The 24,083-nt window shown below is 32.0% G+C and overlaps 1 protein-coding gene and 1 long non-coding RNA gene across 4 annotated transcripts in view; both read right to left on the reverse strand.

The window, feature by feature from the left end:
* The window catches only part of LOC114928595 (uncharacterized), a 50,440-nt gene extending 30,350 nt beyond the window's left edge, over positions 1-20,090 (reverse strand). For 2 of the 3 annotated variants that reach the window (XR_003819086.2, XR_014924614.1), the window contains exons 1-5: positions 19,794-20,090; positions 15,985-16,165; positions 14,187-14,307; positions 13,892-14,044; positions 13,679-13,747 (exon numbers count right to left, since the gene is read on the reverse strand). This is a non-coding gene — a long non-coding RNA (uncharacterized LOC114928595). The remainder of the gene's footprint in view (positions 1-13,678; positions 13,748-13,891; positions 14,045-14,186; positions 14,308-15,984; positions 16,166-19,793) is intronic. The other variant, XR_014924615.1, reaches the window with a different exon arrangement.
* A 2,230-nt stretch (positions 20,091-22,320) lies between these two features.
* On the reverse strand, positions 22,321-24,083 carry LOC146723381 (F-box only protein 21-like). The gene is made up of 2 exons (XM_085482418.1): positions 23,582-24,083; positions 22,321-23,320 (listed from the first exon to the last, which is right to left on the reverse strand). The coding sequence occupies exons 1-2, from the start codon at positions 23,643-23,645 to the stop codon at positions 23,157-23,159; spliced, it is 228 nt and encodes a 75-aa protein (XP_085338544.1). The 5' UTR covers positions 23,646-24,083; the 3' UTR covers positions 22,321-23,156.

Genomic DNA, 24,083 nt, shown 5'->3' on the forward strand with positions numbered 1-24,083 from the left:
TTACTTAGCATAATTTCTTTATATTATTAATGTATTTGTAGGATAAGTTTTTACAGGTATTGATTTACGTGATTTTTTTCTATACATATGATGATATTTAAATGTTCCCTGCATTTCCAGAAAAAACCATTATAATTTTTGTTATTCTAGATGTATGAGACCTAAAACAACTCGAATTTTATTTTACACTCGAAGTCAAAAAATCGCATTTTTTGGACATCTTCCTTTAATTTCTTGTCTTTCTCAAAGTGGTAGCATATCTTTTGAGAAGGAAATAAACAATGCGACATTTGAATGAGGCTACCTGCGATACAACAACGTTAACACTTTGAATATTTTAACTCTATTCATAAAATACAGTAGAAATACAATTTTAACGATTTTGCATACTTTCTCCTAGTCAATAAGAGTTAAAATAATATTATTGACATATAACTTTGTTACTTTATATTAATTTTCAAAAAAGAGATATAAAAAAGTCTCGTGTAAAACAAGCAATACCCATACGAAAACGATCGAAGCAAAGAATTCTTACGAAATCTACTTATACCGTGATATCACATTTACTTTGATATATGATATGTCAGAATATTATTTTAAAATTTATATTTTAAATATAAAACATTTACGTGAAATTTCCAATCAAAATTATATAATTGCATGGAAATTGCAGAAAAATCATATTACGAGAATGAAAGAGTTATTTGTAAGCAACACGTTTAATAATTTTTTTTAATAACCACAATTTAATGGAGAAGAATTTGAATAGCATAACGAAAAGATTCTGGAAAGAATATGATGAGACGTTAAAAAATTTGACAACAGATATTATAATTTAGTTTTTGCAACGCCGAAGTCAAATTCTAAAACAAGAATCTTTAAACGAAATTTCCAGAAAGAGCAAATCAAGGTTCAATAAGAAAGAGAAAAACAATGATACTCAAAGTCGTTCGAATCGAGATTTCAAAGCAAAACGACAATGATTCAAAAATTTTTGTAATTAATTTTTAATATCATTTGTTGAAGATAGAATCCAATCGGTCAAACGATTAAAATTGTGTATTAATTGTCTTTCTACAACAATTATTATTATTAATAAGAATATTTGTGAGTCAGCTCTCCTATTTTTTTTTAAAAAACTCCATCTTCATCTCGACTAAGAGCCAAACGCGATGTTATTGCGACAAATTAAGAATTATTATTATTATTTTTATTATTACTATTTTTATTATTATTTTGTTTTATAATATCTTATTACTATAAAATTATTCCTTTCAACACAACGCGCGCGGAGCGACTGACTGAATTTCTTCGTCGCTGCTTGCTTCTATTCCGTCGTTTCGGCCGTTTCCGTAAGCGCTCGGCCGCGCTCGACTGCGTTCGATCTATCGATATTATGACTTGCTTAAAGCCCCGGAAGGGAAGCCACGCGGGCGAGAGACAAACGATAAGGTTGGAAAGTAACTACTTAAATAGTTAAAAGTTAATAACTTATAAAAAATTAATAACTTCTAAGTAATGGTAATGATTTAATCGACCAACTCTGGCAAATAAGTATAATTTTATTGAATTTCACAACGTTTCGGCCGTGGGTTTCGGCCCTTATCAAGTGCTATGTTCTTAAAACAAAATAAATCACAACTTTTTTAAAAAATAAAAATTCGATCTTAGAATATGACATGATATGGAACATAGTTATTTCGTTTTCATACTATCATGTTATTATATCAGGGCCGAAACGTTGTGAAATTTAATAAAATTACTTATTTATCAGAGTTGATCGATTAAATATAAATTTAACGTATAAGACGGGCAACAAGAGCCAAATCGCGGATGACAATGCGTTATCCTAACGAAACTAAATAATTTTTCGTTAGAATTAAATACCGGTGCACAAGGCACCAAATTTTTACTTGGACACGGCCAAGATTTTAAATATGAAATAATCTCATATTTTGAGATTTAATTTCAATACCCCTTTAACCCCCCTACGGAAAATAAATAAATGAATGCAAGAGAAAAATATAGATCCGAAAATCGCTGAATCGGGAATCGAACCCGAGACCTTTCACTTGCCGGGCGACTGCTCTTCCAGCTGAGCTATTCAGATCCTTTCGATTCTATACTTTTCTCTGTTATATATATTAATGTTGGTAAACAAACGCATTTTTTAAGCCAGCGTGTATCAAATATAAGAGTTTTAACAAGGCTCTGTAATATAAATATAAATTTAACGTATAAGACGGGCAACAAGAGCCAAATCGCGGATGACAATGCGTTATCCTAACGAAACTAAATAATTTTTCGTTAGAATTAAATACCGGTGCACAAGGCACCAAATTTTTACTTGGACACGGCCAAGATTTTAAATATGAAATAATCTCATATTTTGAGATTTAATTTCAATACCCCTTTAACCCCCCTACGGAAAATAAATAAATGAATGCAAGAGAAAAATATAGATCCGAAAATCGCTGAATCGGGAATCGAACCCGAGACCTTTCACTTGCCGGGCGACTGCTCTTCCAGCTGAGCTATTCAGATCCTTTCGATTCTATACTTTTCTCTGTTATATATATTAATGTTGGTAAACAAACGCATTTTTTAAGCCAGCGTGTATCAAATATAAGAGTTTTAACAAGGCTCTGTAATATAAATATAAATTTAACGTATAAGACGGGCAACAAGAGCCAAATCGCGGATGACAATGCGTTATCCTAACGAAACTAAATAATTTTTCGTTAGAATTAAATACCGGTGCACAAGGCACCAAATTTTTACTTGGACACGGCCAAGATTTTAAATATGAAATAATCTCATATTTTGAGATTTAATTTCAATACCCCTTTAACCCCCCTACGGAAAATAAATAAATGAATGCAAGAGAAAAATATAGATCCGAAAATCGCTGAATCGGGAATCGAACCCGAGACCTTTCAGCTTGCCGGGCGACTGCTCTTCCAGCTGAGCTATTCAGATCCTTTCGATTCTATACTTTTCTCTGTTATATATATTAATGTTGGTAAACAAACGCATTTTTTAAGCCAGCGTGTATCAAATATAAGAGTTTTAACAAGGCTCTGTAATATAAATATAAATTTAACGTATAAGACGGGCAACAAGAGCCAAATCGCGGATGACAATGCGTTATCCTAACGAAACTAAATAATTTTTCGTTAGAATTAAATACCGGTGCACAAGGCACCAAATTTTTACTTGGACACGGCCAAGATTTTAAATATGAAATAATCTCATATTTTGAGATTTAATTTCAATACCCCTTTAACCCCCCTACGGAAAATAAATAAATGAATGCAAGAGAAAAATATAGATCCGAAAATCGCTGAATCGGGAATCGAACCCGAGACCTTTCGCTTGCCGGGCGACTGCTCTTCCAGCTGAGCTATTCAGATCCTTTCGATTCTATACTTTTCTCTGTTATATATATTAATGTTGGTAAACAAACGCATTTTTTAAGCCAGCGTGTATCAAATATAAGAGTTTTAACAAGGCTCTGTAATATAAATATAAATTTAACGTATAAGACGGGCAACAAGAGCCAAATCGCGGATGACAATGCGTTATCCTAACGAAACTAAATAATTTTTCGTTAGAATTAAATACCGGTGCACAAGGCACCAAATTTTTACTTGGACACGGCCAAGATTTTAAATATGAAATAATCTCATATTTTGAGATTTAATTTCAATACCCCTTTAACCCCCCTACGGAAAATAAATAAATGAATGCAAGAGAAAAATATAGATCCGAAAATCGCTGAATCGGGAATCGAACCCGAGACCTTTCACTTGCCGGGCGACTGCTCTTCCAGCTGAGCTATTCAGATCTGAATAGCTCAGCTGGAAGAGCAGTCGCCCGGCAAGTGAAAGGTCTCGGGTTCGATTCCCGATTCAGCGATTTTCGGATCTATATTTTTCTCTTGCATTCATTTATTTATTTTCCGTAGGGGGGTTAAAGGGGTATTGAAATTAAATCTCAAAATATGAGATTATTTCATATTTAAAATCTTGGCCGTGTCCAAGTAAAAATTTGGTGCCTTGTGCACCGGTATTTAATTCTAACGAAAAATTATTTAGTTTCGTTAGGATAACGCATTGTCATCCGCGATTTGGCTCTTGTTGCCCGTCTTATACGTTAAATTTATATTTATATTACAGAGCCTTGTTAAAACTCTTATATTTGATACACGCTGGCTTAAAAAATGCGTTTGTTTACCAACATTAATATATATAACAGAGAAAAGTATAGAATCGAAAGGATCTGAATAGCTCAGCTGGAAGAGCAGTCGCCCGGCAAGCTGAAAGGTCTCGGGTTCGATTCCCGATTCAGCGATTTTCGGATCTATATTTTTCTCTTGCATTCATTTATTTATTTTCCGTAGGGGGGTTAAAGGGGTATTGAAATTAAATCTCAAAATATGAGATTATTTCATATTTAAAATCTTGGCCGTGTCCAAGTAAAAATTTGGTGCCTTGTGCACCGGTATTTAATTCTAACGAAAAATTATTTAGTTTCGTTAGGATAACGCATTGTCATCCGCGATTTGGCTCTTGTTGCCCGTCTTATACGTTAAATTTATATTTATATTACAGAGCCTTGTTAAAACTCTTATATTTGATACACGCTGGCTTAAAAAATGCGTTTGTTTACCAACATTAATATATATAACAGAGAAAAGTATAGAATCGAAAGGATCTGAATAGCTCAGCTGGAAGAGCAGTCGCCCGGCAAGTGAAAGGTCTCGGGTTCGATTCCCGATTCAGCGATTTTCGGATCTATATTTTTCTCTTGCATTCATTTATTTATTTTCCGTAGGGGGGTTAAAGGGGTATTGAAATTAAATCTCAAAATATGAGATTATTTCATATTTAAAATCTTGGCCGTGTCCAAGTAAAAATTTGGTGCCTTGTGCACCGGTATTTAATTCTAACGAAAAATTATTTAGTTTCGTTAGGATAACGCATTGTCATCCGCGATTTGGCTCTTGTTGCCCGTCTTATACGTTAAATTTATATTTATATTACAGAGCCTTGTTAAAACTCTTATATTTGATACACGCTGGCTTAAAAAATGCGTTTGTTTACCAACATTAATATATATAACAGAGAAAAGTATAGAATCGAAAGGATCTGAATAGCTCAGCTGTAAGAGCAGTCACCCGGCAAGTGAAAGGTCTCGGGTTCGATTCCCGATTCAGCGATTTTCGGATCTATATTTTTCTCTTGCATTCATTTATTTATTTTCCGTAGGGGGGTTAAAGGGGTATTGAAATTAAATCTCAAAATATGAGATTATTTCATATTTAAAATCTTGGCCGTGTCCAAGTAAAAATTTGGTGCCTTGTGCACCGGTATTTAATTCTAACGAAAAATTATTTAGTTTCGTTAGGATAACGCATTGTCATCCGCGATTTGGCTCTTGTTGCCCGTCTTATACGTTAAATTTATATTTATATTACAGAGCCTTGTTAAAACTCTTATATTTGATACACGCTGGCTTAAAAAATGCGTTTGTTTACCAACATTAATATATATAACAGAGAAAAGTATAGAATCGAAAGGATCTGAATAGCTCAGCTGGAAGAGCAGTCGCCCGGCAAGTGAAAGGTCTCGGGTTCGATTCCCGATTCAGCGATTTTCGGATCTATATTTTTCTCTTGCATTCATTTATTTATTTTCCGTAGGGGGGTTAAAGGGGTATTGAAATTAAATCTCAAAATATGAGATTATTTCATATTTAAAATCTTGGCCGTGTCCAAGTAAAAATTTGGTGCCTTGTGCACCGGTATTTAATTCTAACGAAAAATTATTTAGTTTCGTTAGGATAACGCATTGTCATCCGCGATTTGGCTCTTGTTGCCCGTCTTATACGTTAAATTTATATTTATATTACAGAGCCTTGTTAAAACTCTTATATTTGATCGATTAAATATATAATTATCATTTTTTAATTATCGTCTGGTAACTTTATAGTTTTATATCGTTAATAACTTTTAACTTAGCTTAATTAATTCAACATTAATTAATTTTTAAAAACAGATTATTTTTAAACTTAAATTTATTAACACTTTTTACTAGGTTAAAAAAAGTTTTCATCTCTGAATGTCATTACTTTTTTTCTGTAAAATCTTAAAAATTGGACGATTACATTTTTAATAACGATTAAATTAAAAATAACTAAAATAGAGTCGACCACACTGGCAGTAATTTATTCTGATTTATACTAAACATTGGAATAAATTACTGCCAGTATGGGGTCGACTCTATTTTAGTTATTTTTTTTTGTTTTATTTTTATTGGCGACCTTTTATTTTATTATGTATTTATTAATTGTAAGCATTTTTATATATTTTAACTTTATTGCCGTAAAAGGAAAGGAAAGCGAGAGAGATGTTAATCTATTTTATTTATATTTTCGTTTACTTGCCCTTAGACGGTTTAGTTTTATTATGCGTTATATTTTTATTTATTTGTGTGACCGTCAACCTAATCTCTCTCGTTCGTAAGAATTATTGTTTTCGCGAGCACTGAACGATTTTGTGTAAAATTACTCCGATTGGTCCGGTACTTTGGGGTGGGAAAATTTTAGACAAGCGAGTATAAAGGTGAGGATATTTGAGCGCGCGACACAGTTTGACACAGTCTGACAATCTGAGAAAGTACTTATTCTGGCGGCGTTACCAGCGGCTCCGGCGTCTGTATCGACTCTACAGTATATATATATATATATATACACATCGGATCGCAAATAAATACATTTTACTGGAACATAATATACATATATATATCCTCAAACACATCCTGACTAAATTATAATAAATTGAACGAGATCCATCCATCTGGCATAAATCTGAGGACCGCGAATCCAGTCAGCGACGAGGTAAAAAGGTTAGTGCTAATGCTTATCGCGCGCTAACAGCGTCAGAAGTGGGATTCGGAGCTCGCCCTGACATTGCGAGAATCCGGAAATCTTGACGAGGCGCGTTTCGGGAAGCGTGACGCGAGTGTTAGGTTTTCGCGAGCGCGTCGACGGGCAATTAACTATTCGATTCCGGAAAGACAGTCGCGATGGAAATCGGGAGTGAGATGACGGTGACCGAATTGAAGACCGCTCTTCGTCAACGCGGACTGACCACGGGCGGGTTAAAGGTCGAACTGATAAAACGGTTGAACGAATACGATCCGAATGTGTGGGGAGAGTTGGCGGAGACGCTGGGGGCCGCGCAGGGTGAGGACGGGGATCCGGGTTGTTCGCGTCGGTCGGATGGGGACGACGAGACACCGGCGGAGGACGAGGAGACTCGGGCACCGACGGCGAGCGTGGAGGTTCGAGCGTCGGCGACGAGGATGGAGACTAGGGCGCCTGCGGCGAGCGTGAGGTCTCGGGCATCGGTGGCGAGCGAAGAGGCTCGTGCACCGAGAGACAGGAGCTTCGCGGAGCAGGGCCTGGAGGACCATAGCCTGATGAGACGAGAGCTGGAGATACTCCGCCGAGAGAGAGAGTGCTGGCGGAGAGAGCAACAGTTGCTGCAGCGAGAGCTGGAGATTGTGAGAGGCTCTCCTACGGCGAGAAGCGTGGCATCGGAGGGCAGCGCGGTATCGGCGACGAGCGGCGTGCGAGAAATTCGAGAGCTGCTTCCCGAGTTTGACGGGGACAATACTTTTTGGAGGTGGAAGCAACAACTGCTGTTATTAAAGACTACCTACAATCTGAACGAAAATGCTACTCGCATTTTAATTAGTTCGCGGTTGAAAGGACGCGCGCTGTCGTGGTTCTACTCGAGGGCAGAATACTTGGTGTTGAGCGTCGAAGGTCTGCTCAAGGAGATGGATCAGATGTTTAATCTGCGTCCGGGCAGGCTTACCATGAGAAGGGAGTTTGAGTCCCGGACTTGGAAGTCAGGCGAATCGTTTTGCGACTAATATCATGACAAAATGATCCTGGCGAATCGAGTGCCGATAGCTCAGGACGAAATCCTGGACTATGTGATCGAGGGAGTGTCGGACCAGAGGCTGCGGAACCAGGCACGGATGCTGAATCTGGAGAAGGGAGCCGATTTACTGAAGGCATTCGAAAAGGTTCGAATCGATGGGGAGAGGACGAACGACAAAACCAGGAGGGACGGACAGAGGACTACCAACAGCAAAAGGACAGAGGCGACGACGGCTGAGGGAGTGCGAAGGTGTCATCGTTGTCGCGAGACGGGGCACATTGCGGCGTATTGTAGGCGGACGTTACCGACTAGGAAAACGTGTTTCGTGTGCGGATCAGAGGGTCATTTCGCGCGGGAGTGTCCGAGACGTAATCAAGCCTCAACGTCGGGGGCATCGAGGGACGTGGCGCGGACCACCACGACAAGTATGTTGCATCCGGTCGATCTTCCTAAGCCGTACATGATCCGTGTAAAGATTTTGCCCGGTGACGCGAAAGAGAAATGTACATATGTGGTGGACGCAATGATAGACTCCGGTTCGCCTATTAGTCTGGTGCGCGACGACGTAGTTCCGTGCGAGGCGAGATGCGACACGGCAAACGAACAGCCGTTCTGCGGGATTAATGGGTCGCGGCTGGAGATCGAAGGTGCTTTCTTCGGTCAGTTGGAGGTCGGCGGAGTACGGGTCGGGATGAAGTTCTATGTGGTTCCTCGAAAGACAATGGCTTTCGATGTCTTGCTGGGGAGGGATTTTTTAAACTGTCCGCGACTTCACGTTACGATTGGCGATACGTTTGAGATCGCGGGGACCGAAGAGAAGAGCGCTATAAACTCTTTAATGCACGTCGATTGCGGCGGCGATTCCATTGATCCGTGCGACGAATTGAAAATAAATCCGGCGGTCGGCGGCGAGGTGGCCGCGCGGATTTGCGGGGCGTACAAGGCGCATTATATTAACAAGATGCGAATTGAGGGAAATGCGCCCGATTATAAAATGATAATTGCTCTAAAAAACGAACAACCAATAAGTTCGCGGCCGCGACGATTGTCCTTCGCGGATAAGGAACTTCTACGCGAAATTTTGGACGATTTATTAAAAAGATCTATTATACAACCGAGTAGTTCTCCGTATGCGAGTCCTATAGTCTTGGTGCGGAAAAAGGACGGAGGGTGCCGTTTGTGCGTGGATTATCGAGAATTGAATAAAATCACGATACGTGACAATTTTCCGACGGAACTGATAGACGATAACATCGATCGTCTACAGGGAAAGGTGTATTTTTCCATCTTGAACATGAAGGACGGATTCCATCATGTCAGGATGCATGAATCGTCCGTGAAATACACGTCATTCGTTACGCCTCTCGGGCAGTTCGAGTATCTGCGCATGCCATTCGGGTTGGCGAACGCTCCACGAGTTTTTCAGCGATTCGTGCATATGGTGTTCGAGGCATTGATCCGCGAAAATAAGATTCTAATTTATTTAGATGATTTGCTGATCGCTACGAAAGATCTAGACGAGCACATCGAAATCTTATCGAGAGTGTTCGAGGTAGCAGGTGAGAATCGATTAGGATTTCGACTCAATAAGTGTCACTTCGCCCGGACGGAAATAAAATACTTGGGTTACTGCGTGAGTAGACACGGTATCCGGCCGAGCGACGAGAATGTTGCGTCCGTCGTTGACTATCCGGTGCCGCGTAGCGCAAAGAACATGCAGCGTTTTCTGGGGCTGGCGAGTTATTTTCGCCGATTTATTCCTGGGTTTTTCCTATTGGCGAAACCACTATACGACTTGATAAGAAAGAACGCGACATTTAAATATGAGTCCTCTGAAAGTGCGGCTTTCGAGACACTGAAACGCCATTTGTCGAATGGACCGGTACTCGCGATTTATTTACCGCAGGCGGAGACTGAGCTGCATTGTGACGCGAGTGCTAGCGGGTTCGGCGGTATATTGCTTCAAAAGCAAAGCGATGGTTCGTGGCGTCCGATCTCGTTTTGGAGCCAACGGACTACGCCGACGGAATCTAAATATCACAGTTTCGAGCTCGAGTGTCTCGCCGCTGTTTACGCCTTAAAACGTTTTCATATATATTTCGCGGGGCGAAAGTTTCGAATAATCACGGATTGCGACAGTTTTCGGCTGACATTAAATAAAAAGGATATCAATCCGCGAATTTCACGATGGGCGCTATTTTTACAAAATTACGATTACGAAATCGTCCATCGCCCGGGAAAACGAATGGGACACGTCGATGCACTCAGTCGATGCCATAGCATTCTTGTACTTGAGGGTAGCACGTTCGAAAGAACTCTATCCGTGTGTCAGGATCGCGACGAAGAAATTCGCGAAATACAAAAGAGACTCGAGAAAGGCGACGTGAAATATTACGAATTAAGAGATGGACTGGTGTATCGTAAAAACCGTAACAAAAAATTGCTTTTTTATGTGCCGCGGAGTATGGAGTCTAATGTGATTAGGACGTGCCACGATGATCTCGGTCGTGTGGGGATCGACAAGGTCATTGGAAACATCGCGCAGATTTATTGGTTTCCGCGAATGCGCGAGAAGGTACGGGAATATATTGACAATTGTCTGCGTTGTATAGAATTTTCTCCGCCCGGCGGGAAAGCAGAGGGATTTTTACATAATTTGACAAAGGAGAAGATACCGTTCGATACCATACATGTTGATCATATGGGACCTTTAGAAAAAACCGGGAGGGGCTATCGTCATTTGTTCGTCGTGATAGACGCCTTTACGAAGTTTATTAAACTTTACCCCTGCCGAACCACCGGAACGGAGGAAGTATTAAAACATCTTAGCGAATATTTTCGCGTATACAGTCGACCGAAGCGAGTGATATCGGACCGTGGGACATGTTTTACGTCCGAGGTGTTTAAGGAATTTGTAGAGCGTGAATCAATTGAACACACGTTAACGGCCGTGAGTACGCCGAGAGCGAACGGTCAAGTCGAGCGATTCAATCGACTAATAACGCCAATGGTGGCAAAACTAAGCGAAACACCAGATAAATGGGATCGCGTACTCGATCAGGCGGAATTCGCTATTAATAATACGATCTGTCAAGCTACCGGCGAAACCCCTGCCCGCTTGTTATTCGGTTTGGGGCAGCGGGGTAAGTTAAACGATTGTCTCCGCGACATACTTGAAAAAGATGCCGAAATCGAACGAAATTTGGATTCCCTCCGAGATAAAGCGAGCGACAGGATAAATGAGACGCAGCAAAAAAGCGCTGAGCGATACAATTTGCGAAGAAGAGCGGCTCGTAAATATAACGTCGGCGATTATGTCGAAATTCGAAACATAGAAACTGTAGCTGGTATAAATAAAAAACTAATTCCAAAATATAAAGGCCCGTACGTTGTGAAGAAGGTGTTAGATCGCGACCGTTACGTCATCGCCGATGTAGACGGATTCCAATTGACGCAGCGACCGTATACGGGTATTTTTGCGCCAGATCATATGCGTCCATATATTTGTAATTAAGTGACGACATTATTTTATTTGTAATATTTATTTTGAATATGAGATTGTGATATAAATTGTCGTGAATCACGGGGATAACGATTGACCGGGTCGGTCAAGAGTCAGGAATGGCCGAGCTGTAAGCATTTTTATATATTTTAACTTTATTGCCGTATGTATAAGGGAAAGGAAAGCGAGAGAGATGTTAATCTATTTTATTTATATTTTCGTTTACTTGTCCTTAGACGGTTTAGTTTTATTATGCGTTATATTTTTATTTATTTGTGCGACCGTCAACCTAATCTCTCTCGTTCGTAAGAATTATTGTTTTCGCGAGCACCGAACAATTTTATGTAAAATTACTCCGATTGGTCCGGTACTTTGGGGTGGGAATATTTTAGACAAGCGAGTATAAAGGTGAGGATATTTGAGCGAGCGAGACAGTTTTGACACAGTTTTGACACAGTCATAAATCTGAGAAAGTACTTATTCTGGCGGCGTTACCAGCAGCTCCGGCGTCTGTATCGACTCTACAGTATATACATATATACACATCGGATCGCAAATAAATACATTTACTGGAACATAATATACATATATATATCCTCACACACATCCTGACTAAATTATAATAAATTGAACGAGATCCATCCATCTGACGAGGTAAAAAAGGTTAGTGCTAACACTTATAACGCGCTAACAAAACTTATAATAATAAAAACTTAATCATTTAATTTTAAATGATAATAAATGTATACTAGAAAAAAAAATGATATTTATAAGAAAACTTATCTTTAAAAAAAAGTAAAAAAAGAGCGCCATGTTTACGTGTCATGTGAAAAAGTGTTATAGAAAAAAATATAAAACTTATGTTGTAAAATTAATATATTCCTAAAAAGAAACAACGCCAAATTTTTCAACTTTTTTAAAATTTTTTCTCTTTTTTTTTATTTTGTATTAATTTTTAATTTTTGCATAAGTTTTTAATTTTTAATTTTTTTACAAATTTTTATTTATTTGGCACAACTTTTTTGATATCTTTTTTTTAGAAATATTATATTTTAATTTTACAACATATATTTTATATTTTTTCTATAACACTTTTACACATGACACGTAAACTTGGTGCCCTTTTTTTATCTTTTTTTAATAGGCATGTTTTTTTATAGATATTGATATACTAGAGTGAATAATTAATTGAAAATTTTAAATACTTTTATCTCTAATTTATAATTTATTTTATTTATTATTTATTGAAGATATAAAATTCACATACTTACATCATTTTTTATGTAGTTTCCATGGAGTGCAATTTAAGTATTCCAACGCTTCGGAAGTGCACGAATACCTCTAGAAAGGAAGTCTTTTATTTGATGCACCAGTTTCTCCTCTTCTTCGGACCTAAGACTTGTCTCCCATTGTTTGAATGTTTTCCATATTTGCCATATTCATCATATCTTGCCCTCAATTTTTATTTCTTTATTCTTTATTTATTTCTACTATCTTTATCAAAATACAGATTTTTTACCAATGATAAAGCGATAAAAGTGACTGAAGATATAATTTTTTTCATTCTCTATTCTTCTACTACTATTATTACTGAAACATTATTATTGAAACATTATTACTGAAATATTAGACACGTATAAAAGTATTGTACATATAATATTTATTGAAAGCTTATCATAACTCATTGAAAGTTTGTCATAAATCATTCAGAATAGAGATATATATTATCATAATTTATTAGAGTCAATTTCAACTGAAAAAAAGTTTATTACTTTGACAGGGTATCAATATTTATTAAGCACTCTTTTATTCGTCCTCGTGAAATAATTACTATAATAAAGTCAATATTAAAATAATTCTTTAATATTTCTTTAACACTTAGAACACCTACGTGACAGCAAATGTACAAATTTTGTAATTTAGAATAAATAGATTAGTTTATTGAAGCAATTGTTGTATGCGTAAGCAAAATGAAAATAAATAAATACAATAGTTATTACGTCTCATTTCAATCATAACGGCATATATGTAAAAACTCCTATATTATTTATTTATTTATTTACAATTTTTTTCATGAGCGGCATTTAACTTTCTTATCGATTGCAATAAAATATGTGTATAGTGCATAATAATAAATATATATAATATTATATTATAAGTATATATATATATATATATATATATATATATGTAATAAATATACTTATTAAATTTATATTTACATTCAGATTTTGCTTGATATGTAGACTCTAGTTTGATTTTCCTCGCTCTTGCCAGCTTTTTCAGTTGTTCTAGGGTAAATAAATGAATCAAAATAATAAATAAATCAAAAATAATCAAACCAATAAAAAAAAATCAAATTAATCAAACTAATAAAAACAATTCGCATTGTAATACTAAAATAAATAGAATGTAGAAATGTTTAATTGACTTACAGTTTTGATTGCTGGTTTTGATTGGTCTTATTTTGAGTCCAAGAGCTTTGCATCCCTCGCTGGCCTCCTGGATCCCGTTGTTGTGAAATGGATTGATTTGCATTCAACAAATTATTATTGCAGTCCATTTTGAGAGGTTTTAATACTGTAAAACTGTAAACACATCTTGTATATTGCATACAATTTATATAAATTTTAGCAAATTTTTGTAAAATTGTCTTAGAATCGAGTCAGGAATACGATATATTAAGGATATGTATTATTATATATACATAATAATTTTTACTTTTTTTACCTGATTTATAAGATGGAAACACTTATTAACTTTCTCACTGTTTCAATTCAGAAACAATCTTTATTATGATATTAAAGATGATACATGGGTTGAAAGATCCGACAGATTCACGAATGTTGACCTGTAATTAAGATAAATTAACCTGTATAATTATATATAACAGGACAATAAAACTGATAATAATATTTTTAATTTATTTATATTTTATAATATATTCTATATAATGTATGTATATAAATAATTATAACAATATATATAAATAAAAATAGTAATATATATATATATATATATATATATATATATATTATATATATATATTAAAGAAGTCATTATATAAGTAAATGTTTGTAGACAATAATAAACATTATTTTTGTAATTCCATATATATATATATATATATATATATATACAAAATACTTATGTAAATTCTTGTTTTTTGTATTAAAAAATGTTTTTAACATTATACAAATATATAAAGTTTATAAAAGTTTAAAGAGTTTATAAAAAAAAATTTATAAAGAAATCTTATAAAGAAGTTTACAAAAACTTAATAAAGAAATAAGAATTTGAAAAATAAGATATAATTATAAAACGTAAATAAAATAAAAATTTAAATATATATGTGGAACAACTATTTTTATTTCAAAAAATAATTTTTCAAATGTCTATTTTCTATTTCCTATTTTAAATGGATGTTTAAAAAGCATTTTGCATCCCGGTAAAAATTTTTTTATATATAACAATATAAAATTATATATAGAAATATATAAAATTATACATATAATCGCAAAATTATATATGTCCATACATAATTAAACAAAAATGCTTTTTATATATAATTATATAAATTTATATATATATATATATATATATATATATATAATAAATAAGTATTTCTTTATATATATATAAATATATATGTTTCATATATATAACATCATATATTAACATGATTATACGTATATGAATTCATAGTTACATCGTTATCGTATATATTATGCAACTGTTAGAATTAATTTTAACTATCACATTTTGTATATATGACTAAAATAGTTTTGTTTAATAAATTAATTTATAATAAAAATAAAATAATTAATAATATAAATTTTAAAAAAGACATTTAAAAAAATTATATTAATTAAATAAAAATTAAAATTTACTAATAATTTATAATATATTATTTTTTTTTATAACATAAAAATAGATAAAAAAAAACTAATCAATTCGAAGGTGTGGAATAAACTTTGATAATATGTCATGTTCAAATTTAAGACATATAAGACATTTTTATAAAGTTTTTTTGACTGCTTGAAAATGACTTATGATATGATATTTGAAAGGCACATTAGAAATATTTTAAAGAAATCTTATGTATGTCCCAATTTTAAACTTGTTTTGATTTTAGTGTTACCTAGAAAGAGTGCAAGCAGTTTGATTTATACAATTTTTAACAATAATCAACTTCTTTTATTTTAATTATTTAAAATAAAACATTTTATTCAATTTTGTTTTTTCAATTATTCAAAAAGAATTGAATAATTGACAAATTGAATAAATGAAAGAAATATTTTAAAGATACCCTTGCACTTTTCTGCGTCTTGTCTGTCATTATTTCGTTTTTGAATAATTTTTATCCATTATTATTAGTGATTATCATGATTTTAGATGTTATTTCTATTTGTTTAATTACGTTATATATTTTGTACTTTTTATTTATTTATTTTTAGTATAATATATCGTTTTTGCATAAATACTAGATTATGTGATTATTATAAAATATTTACGCACAAAATATTACCTGCGCAGAATTATTCTTTCCCAAGCTGGACTCGAAAGCTGGATAAAATTTCTTCCTCCATAATCGGACGCCACAAATATCGTAAATGCTGATATCAACGCGGTCGAGAATGTTCTCTATTACAAGGTCTGGTAAACAATTTAACCAATTATCCGATTTTGTATCCATTGCAAAAGAAAAACTAAAAAAACAAAGAAAATAATATAAATTAGAATAATTTAAACAATAAAATAATCTCAACTAACTATTTGCATAATTAATTTTCAGCTATAAAAGCATATCACTTAAATGCAATACGGTTCTTATATGCTGCGTGGATTGAAGACACACAAGCGCATGTATTTTATTAGTACAGAAAAAGTTACAGAATAACGGAATGTAAATATGTTGTTACAAATTTTAAAATAAAAACATTTTATTATAATCCAGCCAATAATAAACAAGTTTGTCCTTTTGGCTGTACACAATAATATAAATATAGTATATCAGTATATTAATTAACAAGTGCGGGGGATCGTAAATCTGCCGAGAGTGCGAAAGTTTGGCGCACGAGGCGAAGCCAAGTGTGACAATACGCACGATCGGCCGATTTATGACCCGCACATGTTGGCTACGATATTATGTGTGACCGATGCGTGGAAAGAGAATCCTTTCTAAAATCCCATCATGTGCGTAAAGAGCGACTTTTCGCGCGCCGTGTTGCACAAAATTCTATTAAATTTTACTTAAAATTAAGTAAAAGATGTAGTTTTGTTAATAATTTGTTATTACAAGATTTACAAAAAAGCTTTTATTTTCAATCGTTTATAACTCAAAAATTATTAGTGCCTGGACATTTTTGCTGAAAATATATCGTGTTCTAATCACCTCAAAAATCTCTCATTAACGTGTACAACGCGAGTCACCGGACACCCTGTATATCATTAATTGTAAGACACAATGTGTTTCATAATTTGGGTTCATAAATTATATAGCGTTATTATCTTAAAGAAAAATTTAAAAAAAATGAAAAGTAGTGAACTATTGTTTCTAAATGCTCAACAATGAAAAAATTATTAAATAGAAGTAATTCCGCCAGCTGAGTTTTTTTACATAAACAGATATCCTCAAGATATGCTTCGAATAATATATACAGGATGATTCAAAACACGAAACATATTAATTATAAAACTGTTCAGTTTCCAGCAGATAATTATGTAATACAGAAAATCTTGTCAACGTAGCAAGGCTAAAAATATAATATGTGCTAAAATAATATCACTGTTAACCAAAAATTAAAAAAAAACCTGTATTCATTGTAAGCTTGATCGATACTGGGACATTTGTCGTTAACGATATTAATAATACCATTAAGTTTATCATATATATCTTTTGTTATATTGTGTAATCTATTTATGAAATATATGAAATTGTAAAGTCCAGATTGCAAATTTGTCATTTCTTGCGCTCGTTCTTCCTTATCTTGATGAGTATTCGATGCAACTATTAAAACCTTTATTTCTGCGTTTTTTATTTGAGATTTATAACATTTCGAGAAAAAATTCTATAAGTTGGAATATTCTTATTCGGTTGAGTACGCAAATTTGGGCAAAATTAATGGGATTTTATCAAATTTGAGAAAGACTAGTAATAATATTAATAATATTATTACTAATATTATTATAGATTTTTCTCGTGTTAATTTAAAAGAAAGATATACGAAATGTTGAACACTATTTTTTTAATACAAATCTCTCTGAAATCCGATCAAATCCAATCCATTCTGCTCGACACGTGTTCCGTAACGCAAATTTTTCCATAATTTTCTTACAGAATTCAGTATAAATATATCGTTTTTTATATAAACACGAGGAAAATCTATAATCATAATATTAATAATATTATATTGAATATCTAAAACGTCGCTAGTGATATTTAAAATAGGAACGATATATTAAATTCGACTGAAACTAGCCAAGAAAAATTTTTTATTTTATTTTCACATTGTGGAAATAAAATAAAAAGATTTTTTTTGACTAGTTTTAGTCGAATTTAATCACAATGTGGAAATAAAATAAAAAGTTATTCTTGGATAGTTAGTCCACAATGTGGAAATAAAATAAAAAGTTTTTTTTTGGCTAGTTTGGGTCGAATTTAATATATCGTTTTAATTATTAATAATATTGTTATAAATTTTTCACGTGTTCATTTAACAAAACTATACTGACTCTAAATGCTGTAAAAATATTATGCAAAAAAGAGCGTTGCGTAACACGTATCGAAGAAAATGTTTGGATTTGATTGAATTTGAGATATATGTATTAAAAAAAAGGCTCTCAACACTTCATATATCTTTTTATAGAATAATACGATGAGGGATATTTATAATATTTTTAATATATTAGTAATAATATTATTAATTTCTCTCAAATTTGGTAAAATCCAATTTATTTTGTCCAAATTTGCGTAACTTATAAATTATAGAAATCAATTTGACGATCCGACGTCGATTCGACTATCATTTCTCGCTGGGAAATGCATAGATGTTTTTGGAGAAAATTATGTAATTTGTAACTAACAGCTATTAAATTTCTTTTTGTGATTCTTATAAGAATCACAAAATATTATAATATTTTGTCTGTTAGCTGAGAAGATTAAAAGGTATTATTCTATATAATATATATTACTATATTATATATATTTTGTAGCTTAAAATTCGCGCTCTCTTAATAATGATGTAGTATTATAAATTATAAAATCAAAGGTGAGAAATTATCGAACATTTTTCTTCTATAAAATATCAAAGAATATTAGTGTTTCTTAAATTCATAGCATCTTTTTAAACTTAAAAATATAAAAGATGTTACGTCGGAATTATACACTGTAATAAACTATATAGTATATAAAGAAGACTTTCTCGAACTATTAATTATCTGATGAATAGGAAACTTTGTAATTTATATTCTATTCTATTATATATATATATATATATATATATATATATATATTTAGTTTATATTTATATTATTTATCACAATTTGTGAGTGAAAAATCAAACAGTTTTGAATTATAATTTTTCCGCGAAGTTTAAGAAGAAAAATTATAAAATTAAATTTATTTAATCTACATTGTTCATCATTAAATGGACATGATATACTTATACTGAATCATGTTAGGAAATTGTGCAAAACTATGCGTTGCATAATACGTATCAAAGAAAATGAATTCGATTTGATTGAAATTGAGAAATATGTATTAAAAAAAGCTTTCAAAATTTCATGTATTTTTCTTTAGATAAATACGAGAAAAATTTAAAGTAAAATATTAGTAATAATAAAATATTGATATAATATTATTATTGATCTCTCTCAAATTTGATTAAATCTAATCAGTTTCTTTTGATATGTTATTTACTTTTGTCACATATATTCTGACACAGATATTTGGAAGAATTCGAGATTGATACGAATATTTAGACCGGCCACAATAACATTTTTTCCATACGTCGCCGATGCCATACGTCGTCCGTATTTCTCGGAAAAGACGATTCTGCACCGTGCAAAAATTTTAAATATAATCAACTGTTATTCATTCATGTGTATAAAAATATAGAAAGTTGATAATTAAATTTGAGTAGCTCTTACTGACCCCATTTATTAGGATTAATATATGAAAAATGTTTTCGTAACGCGAGGAAGGTTTTGTTGTCTTTATTCTGTATGTGTGAGAAGTGCGGAATGTATCGCAGTTATATGTGACAAAAATGTATGGTCGGTTAAATATTACAAAACACATGTGTACAAAGTAAGTACTTAAACCAACATACTTACTTTCTCGTGATATGCGCTTGTTTGATTTTTTATTAATTAATAGATAAACGCGTTGAACTTTTTCTGCAACATCGCACGTATGGCTGTACATATTATTAACTATCATAAATCTTTAAAATTTAGGCACGATAAATAAAGGCCACTGGAAATAAGAATTTGAAACGTTCGTTGTCGCGCACAAGACAATGTTTACATTTCTTATATGCTTGCGTGTCTCAATCGTGACTGATTTCGTTTTGAAACATGTAATGAAATATAAACCTAAAAGCATGATATATCCCGAGACCCGACGCATGTCGATCGTATCCGAATTAAAGATCGGGTCTCCTCGAGAAATTTCGGTATCTCGCGAAGCTTCGTGCACGACCAGAGAAATCGCGTCAAAATCCGAGCCTTAGACTCATGACTTCAAATGTTTCCTTATATTTATTTTAATTTTAACACAAAAATATTTGGAAGTACTTAGATTTAAAAAAAAAAAAAATGTGACAGTTAAAAATTGATTTTCGAATGGACATTATTGTGAAATCGAATTGTTCTTGGGCCGTTTGTACGGTCGTTTGAAAAGTTAATTTTTTAAACTCAATTATTGTTTAATTATTAATATCACTTTTAAGAAACGCGTATGCACAGCGCACGCTACTCGATGCAAACGACTACGACAAACGTTTTACTTTTTAATAATGTAAAATATATTTGATTCAATATAAAAATTTTAATAATTAATTGTCTTATAAAATATTAATGAAATAAATTTTTGTTAACATCTAATAATAATTCCATGAATTAAAATTATATCGCGACATAATAATAATTCCAATATTTTATTTATGACAACTTATTGCAGCTCATATTTAAATGTTGGCAATATAAAAATAAAAAAAACATTGCAGTATTAAGCATTATCAAAATGAGATGTGTTCGGATAACAAAATGACACAAAAGAATCAACAACCAAAAAATATATAAATTGGTTTACCGTATGTGAAGGAGCTTTTATCACACGTTGAAATGCGCTCAAATCAACTGTTTGTAAATTCGCTCCATACAAATGCATTAATAAATTAAACAGATTTATTAAACTTCATAAAGACATAATACATTCCACATTGAACAGAATTGTGAATTTTTATTTTGTAATCAAAAAATATGAAACTATATAGATTGATAAATTTTTGTCCTGTACAAATTAATGTATTAATATTAGCAAAGAGCGAAGCGTTCTAATTTCAGGTAAAATCAGTTTGTATAGTCATTAAATAGATTTATAATTTATCTAAACTCACATTTTATCGATACGAGACAACACAAGCGCGCGCTCCGCGCGACAATGATTTTATGTGCTTTGATTTGATATATATTATTTTTAGCAACTGTCAAACTATTAACCTTTGCAATAACAGCTGTTAGATATGAATATAACACACAATGAGAATCGAAACAACCAATCAGCAACGCGGAAAAGCGGCAACAATACATGCGAAAATCGACTTAACATGCATTTTTTACAAAAATGAAAAAAAAGAAAGAAACAAAAGACTTCTCAAGGCATCTGTCGGAGTTCGGTCAACTGTTTAAGATTCTCTTAAGTATCTTACAAGTAGTTTCGAATTTGTTTCGAAATTTCTATAATTATTTCGAAAAATGAACAGTATTTTCAAGTAAACTAGAATCCGTAAAGGATCATCTTCAGCGGATTGAACTATGAAATGTTTATGGTAATTAAAAATAAGGAATTTAAAAGAAATTAGCGCCTGACTATTATTAGTCCTTTTTATGAGTTGGTATTTGAAGCTTATTGATTAATTAAATGAATTATTAATACAGCATTAATAGCCAGATGCGAATAATACTACGTCAGATTTTAGGAAAAAGTATGTTTCCTTTAAACTAATTATTTGCGCACTAAACATAAATTTTTTTGATACAATACTAGAAAATGAAATAAAAACAAGATTTTTATTGAACTCTTTTCGTTACTCATAAATCGATGTTATATATAAATACTTTCTACGAAATTAATCCTATCTTGAAATTGACACACACTATCATCTACGTCAAATTCTTACTTGGCTATTAAAATTTATACATATGATTCACATTAAGAGTTTTATTAAAGACTCAGTTGTTAGTAATTTATAAAAAAAGTAAGTGGCAGTGATATGCCATTAATTACAATGTTAATAAATTGAGAATATTTTAATAAAATTAAATTTTTCTTATTAGATTGGTAAGTATATATAATGTATTATTTATCTTTAACTAATTACAAATAGAATATTACATACATTACAAATAGAATATTACACTCCTTTTACACATATATGCAACGCATGTTATTTCGTGTTTGTTTATTTCTGTATTAAAAATCTATTTTTTTTGATATTTTAATGAGTTATAACTCATTAAAATATCAAAAAACGATATTTAAATGCAGAGAATAGTTAAAGAATTTAAAGATTAATTAACTGAATGTTGCTTCAAAATGTTATAATCAATTATAGTATACTATATTGTGAAGATAATCAATATTTACACAATTAATATTTTGTACGCTTTAGGTAATTTTTTTTAACAAAATTAATTATAACATCTTGAAGCAACATTCAGTAAAAATTAATTTTATATTAACTCAATTATTGTTTAATTATTAATATCACTTTTAAGAAACGCGTATGCACAGCGCACGCTACTCGATGCAAACGACTACGACAAACGTTTTACTTTTTAATAATGTAAAATATATTTGATTTAATATAAAAATTTTAATAATTAATTGTCTTATGAAATAAATTTTTGTTAATACCTAATAATAATTCCATGAATTAAAATTATATCGCGACATAATAATAATTCCAATATTTTATTTATGACAACTCATTGCAGCTCATGTTCAAATGTTGGCAATATAAAAATAAAAAAAACATTGCAGTATTAAGCATTATCAAAATGAGATGTGTTCGGATAACGAAATGACACAAAAGAATCAGAGTTTAAAGAAAAAAAAGCAACATTCAGTTAAAATTAATTTTTACTGAATGTTGCTTCACGATGTTATAAATGCACCGGCGTTATACTCGCATGGCACCGATGTGAGGATGGACATCTAATCTCCAGAGGCTTTTATGATTATAATTGTGTATTGCGGTTAAATCATAATGTATTGCATAGTTTGAATAGAGGACACATAAATTACGTGATTCTTGGCGAACATAATGAAATGTGTTACGTGCATATATATAATATAATATACTATATTGTGAAGATATTTAATTAATATTTTGTACGCTTCATGTAATTCTTTTTAACAAAATTTATTATAACATCTTGAAGCAACATTCAGTAAATTAAACTTTAAATTCTTTAACTATCCTCTTCATTTAAATATCGTTTTCTTACAGCAGCATCATCCGGAAACAAATTAGCCAACATTTCATTTGGTTTGTAATGCGTGTTTTTAAATTTACAAAAATAGCGACCTATTTCATCATTAGCGATCCATCTCGGCTTGGTTAAAACTATGTAATCTGAAATAAAAATACATTTAAAAATAAATATGAGATAATTAACAATATAATAAAATAATATAAATGTCATAAAAATAAATATAATGATAACTAAAATAAATAAAAGCAATAAAAAATATAATATTATAAAATGTATAGAAAACAGATTATAAATTAAACAAAATTAAAAGAACTTACAATTTAAAAAAAAATAATATTGTGTAAAAACAAGACCTGCAAATTAATAAATACAATTTTAAATAAAGATCTATCTATTCATACCTTCTTGCACGTAACACATTTTATTATGTTCGCCAAGAACCACGTAAATTATAAGATTATCCATTGCAAACCCATGTAGAATCCTATCCTATTGCAAACCCATGTAGAATCCTATGAAAAATTAATCATTGCAAACCCATGTAGAATCCTAGGCAAAATTAACCATTGCAAACCCATGTAGAATCGTACCCATTGCAAACCTATGTAGAATCCTATGAAAAATTAACCATTGCAAACTCATGTAGAATCCTATGAAAAATTAACCATTGCAAACCCATGTAGAATTGTATTAAAAATTATCCATTGCAAACTTATGTAGAATCCTACATTGCAAACCCATGTACAATAGAATTGTATGAAAAATTATCGATTATAAACCCATGTACAATCGTAACAAAAGTAATGAAATAAAAAAAAAATTGCGCCAAGTGAAAGTAGAAACTTGTACCAGTGGAAAATTAAAGTTGCAGACATATATAGAGTCGTATAATGAATCAGTAAA

This window comes from Nylanderia fulva, unplaced genomic scaffold, assembly GCF_048542155.1.
Source record: "Nylanderia fulva isolate GAGA-0341 unplaced genomic scaffold, ASM4854215v1 Scaffold200, whole genome shotgun sequence".
In the NCBI taxonomy this organism is placed as follows: domain Eukaryota; kingdom Metazoa; phylum Arthropoda; class Insecta; order Hymenoptera; family Formicidae; genus Nylanderia; species Nylanderia fulva.